Source organism: Corvus brachyrhynchos, unplaced genomic scaffold, assembly GCF_000691975.1.
Source record: "Corvus brachyrhynchos isolate BGI_N302 unplaced genomic scaffold, ASM69197v1 scaffold101, whole genome shotgun sequence".
NCBI lineage: Eukaryota > Metazoa > Chordata > Aves > Passeriformes > Corvidae > Corvus > Corvus brachyrhynchos.
Window position 1 is genome coordinate 4,138,178 of NW_008237239.1, and position 4,550 is coordinate 4,142,727.

The 4,550-nt window shown below is 41.5% G+C and overlaps 1 protein-coding gene across 3 annotated transcripts in view; it reads left to right on the top strand.

Annotated features, from left to right (window-relative positions):
• Nucleotides 1–1,695: 1,695 nt before the first annotated feature.
• Nucleotides 1,696–4,550, top strand: part of NEK7 (NIMA related kinase 7) — a 57,839-nt gene continuing 54,984 nt past the window's right edge. For all 3 annotated transcript variants that reach the window (XR_001860452.1, XM_008630213.2, XM_017729720.1), the window contains exon 1: nucleotides 1,696–1,781. Coding sequence is in view for 2 of the 3 variants with exons in the window: in XM_008630213.2 (XP_008628435.1) it covers nucleotides 1,725–1,781 (57 nt within the window). In the remaining variant the exon portion in view is untranslated. The remainder of the gene's footprint in view (nucleotides 1,782–4,550) is intronic.

Sequence of the window (4,550 nt, forward strand, 5' to 3'; positions counted from 1 at the left end):
TTTTGGATCTCCTTTGTCTTTGAATCACTTACAGGTAATACAAAACAACAGGAAGCCCCAACCTGTATGCTTTGTATGGAAATATGATGGATGGGAAGGCAAAGCCTAAGGGGACCTTTGGTTGCTGTGGAGGGTGGCTGTGGTTTGGTGTTAGGAAGAGCTGATGGAGCTGGGATGGCATGTGGGTGACTGCTTTCAATGGGCCAGGGAGAACAGATCGCTAATGACTGATTTGTGTGTGCAGTCCATTGCATACTACACAAGGGCAGTGCAGGAGAAACTCTGCAGAGCTGCTTGGTGACTCTTTTGTCTGTTAGTGATGTTACCACAACAGTGCTGTAAGAATGACAACAGTACTGCGGGCACAAGCCATTCATTAGTTTCTTGAATGTTTTGCAGTTGGCTTTGAAAGACTTTTCTAAGGTTTTCTGCTTTCTGTTGAGAGTTATTTCTAACCCTTTGAATATCTAGAGAAATTACTGGGAGTATTTGTGCATGTTTTAACAGCTATTGGAATCTGTGTGGAGTGTAAAAAAATAGCTTTGTACATGGAAGTACATAGGTTTAGCAGAATAAATTTATTACAGGAAATTTCCTCATGTTAAACATTAAATGGTGTCAGAAAAAATGCTCTGTGTCTGTCTCCTGAACATTCAGGATTTGGAGTAGGGAATAAGAAAACAATAAATTGAAAAGCAAGGATAATACTCCTGTCAGACACATGATTCTTGTTCCTCTGAAGGTCTTGGCAGGTTTGACCAGGTAGTAAGCAGGGATACTTCGTCTTTGTGTGGTGAAAAAGTTGTTCAGACCTTTCCTCTTAGTTTTGTATGAAAGCTTATTTCATCGTTTGGATTCGAAGCTGCCAGTGAACTTTGTGTTTTCTTCATCTGAACAGGGCTGGCCCTTGTAGGCATCAGTACCAGTGGGTGCTGCACCTGCTCCCCATCAGCGGTGCCTAAGAAGGGTTCAATTCATTGAGAAAAAAAAAATCTAATGAGCATTGGCGTTTTTGTCTCTCCTGTTTTTCCTACTAATGATTCAGTGCATTTTGCAACTCTTGTTACTGGTCAAAGCCTTGTGTGTCTTTCTTGGGAACATGGCAGGCATCTTTCCTCCCATTTACTGATGGGAAATGAGAAGCTCACAGTAGAGAATGGAGGCTGTGCTTTTAACATGGTATTTCAAAGGCCTCCTAACCAGCTTGTCAGGATGTATTGTGTACATGTTTAGCTTTTTTTTCTATTTAGATGGAACTGTTCTTGCATACTCCCTAAAACCAACAGATAAATCAGTGCAAATAAGCAGTATGTGTGCTGCAGTTGTAACTCTTCTGCTGATCTGCTATTTCCTGTGCTGCCTGTAGGTCAGACATCTACGTAGTTAAACAAGTGGTTGGTGCCCCTGAAGAGTAATGGGATGATGCAGCATTTATCAGACAGAGTCATTTGTCTGGTGCAATTTAATTCACATTATTTAATAATAAATTCAGATGCCTATAGTAATTTATTTCATTTCACAGAACAGCTAAACATAAGAAAACCTCCTTCCCCAAACAGTGCAGAGCTGGTCTAGTTAAACGTTCCTAAACTCAAGCCTACAATTGAGAAGATTAATTCCTTTATTCTTTTGCTGATGTTCATTAATCATAAATATGGACTGAATTACAGTGTAATGACCGTGTTTTTCTTTTCAGGACATAAGGGACGTTGTTGTGTGATAGAATGGATGAACAATCACAAGGGATGCAGGGGCCTACTGCTCCACCATTTCAGCCACAGGTACATATATCTGGTTTTTCAAAAATTTTTTTTAACTGTTACTTATTTCTTAAATAGAGGAAGAGATAACATTGTTTCCTGTGGTAACGCAGAAACTGTAAAAAGATAGAATATATTCTGGTGATCTTGAAATTAATTACATATCAGTCCAGTATTCCATAGAAAATAATTAGTTTTGATTTTTGCCTCCCGCTCCTTCACAGACTTTGAGGAGTTGCTGTTGTAGTGTGAGAAGGGAGCAAAGATGAAATCAGTTGTTTCCTTAAGAAATGTTGAGTTGTTAAACACTGTTTCAAAATTGTATCAGAAGTACCATATTTACTTCAGACTGTTGCCTTCATCTGTCTCTTCTTACGCCTCCTGCCAGTGATACTATATGAATTAGTGCCATTACCTGTTGAAACCAGGCATCAGGTTTCAACTCCACAATCTCCATGGATCGCCTCCCTTTCACTGTCTTGAAAAAAGTCTTTCCTTCAGATGAAACCTGTGTTTCAGCCCATGCCCCATCACCTCTTGTCCTGTTACAGTGTACCACTGAAGAGAGCCTGACTCTGTATTTTAACATGTGTTTTTCAGGAATTTGAGCCCACTGATGAGATTGCCCCTGAATCTTCTCTTCTGTAGGCTGGATGTTGCCAGCACTGTCAGCCTTTCCCCCTGTGATCTGTGCTGCAGAGCCCTGCTCATTTGTGGGCCTGTGCTGCACTTTGTCCAGTGTGTCTGTGTAGGGATGGCCCAGAGCTGGACACAGTACTCCAGACTCCAGGTGTGGTCCTGCCAGTGCTGAGTAGAGGGGAAGGATCATCTCCCTCCTCGCCTTCCTGGCACCACTCCTCCAAATGCAGCCCAGGACATCACTGTCCACCTCTGAATGTGTTGCTGGCCTGTGTTCACTTTGGTGTCCAGTGGGACCTGCAGGGTCTGGCCTGTGGAGCTGTTTTCCAGCAGGTCAGTGCTCAGCGTGTTCTGGTGCGTTGTGGGGTTATCGCAGCCCACATATGGGGCTTCCCACTTCCCTGTGTTGAACTGTGTCAAGGTCCTGTCAGCCCATTTGTGCAGCCTGTCAGGGTCCCCTGGGATGACATCAGGACCCTCTGGCACATCAGCCAGTCTTCCCAGTTTGTGTCATCAGCAAACTTACTGAGATCGCACTTGGTCCCATCATCCAGATCGTTACTGACAATGTTGATCAATACTGGATTGAACCCACTGTTGATTCCTGAGGTACACTATTAGTTACAGTCCTCCACCCAGAGTCAGTGCCATCAGAAGCTCATTTGCTGTTTGGAATTAAGTGCCTGAAAGCTCTGTCAGAGTTTATCAACAAAATTAAAGCACTGTAGTCCCTTACATCACAAGGATGTTTTGAGAGTGCAACTAGTACTGCCAAACTGCTTCCATATTGTAAAAGGATTATTGAGGAAGATAGAAAAATATGGATTAGCAGTCTGAGGCAGTAGACTCTTAAGTTCCAGAACTTCTGCAAGAGTAGAACGGGAGCATTTTAGCATCTAAATAGAGAAAAGCATTAATCTCTTACTAGACCTGAAAAGCCATGAAACAAAGGCAGCATATACATCCCTTACTCTTTCGGGTTTGTTTATTTTTTGTTTGGGGTGTGGTTTTTATGTTTGTTTTGGCATTCCCAAAGCTGAAGAACAGTGGTTTATTAAGTCTCTTCTTATATGGAAGCATATCTCTGTTCAGTATTGCTATTCTGCTCTGTGCTTCCTTCTTTGCCTGTATTCCCCTCAGAACGAGGACTCAGAGCTCTGTGCAGTATTCAGTGTATACACGATAGACTTAAGTAGTGAAACATTTTGTTTTCTGTTTCATTCAGTTGCTTTTTCTAAAAATGTCTGGCTTGCTTTTTGGGGGTAACTGACCAATCAGTTTAACTTTTCATGGAAGTTTTTCAGTGGAGTTTTGTAGATCTTTTTCCTGTGTGGTGGTAGCTAATCTAAAAACAATGATTCACAGTCTTTAGGGTGGTATTTCCCATTAAGTTTTGGATTGGTAACCTTGAGATGCTAGTAAAGAGTACCCGGGTGGAAATCTAAGGGAATCTTCTGCAAGGCTTTGCAGTCATATTTTCAGCTGGTTGTCTGGATAAGTTTGGAATCTAAAGAAACTTTATTGCAGCATTATATGTATTCAATAGTGTAGTTTTCTTTGGGATTTCACTGGTAACTTTTCTAAGAAAATAACTTTTCTGCTGCTGTTTCTTGTCTTGGAGCTGGCTGTTAGGCTGAGAGGGAGCATTAAGCAGACTGAGTGAGCTTAGTTTTATGGGTTAGGAACCCTCACTGAAGGAACCTGGTTAAACATCTTTAGAAATGTGTGATGTGATTTCTTCCAGAGAAAACCTCAGGTAGGAAAAACCTGACTCCACTCATAACTGCTTTTTAGAGTCTGTAAATTGTTGCAATCCAACTGTTTGTTTGGTTTAGTTGTTGAACTGAATCTATGAGTAATTTAAAAATTGATCAAGTTGTTTTTTGAGTTTTATTTTAACAATCCAGATGAGTTTTTGGCTTGGTATAGTGCACTGGCATACAGTGATGGAGTAATACTGAGGAGGTTGCAGTGGGAGAGAACAAGGACCTCCTGGGAAGTCTTGCTCACTGGAGAAACTGATGTGTGCTGTGGGCTGGGCTCACTGATTGTAAGATGGGATATTTTGGTCAATAAAGACTTCATTGGTTTCTTCAGTGTTGTCTTAACAGATGAGAGAAATGCACTGTCTTTTTTTGTGCCTACCTAGGT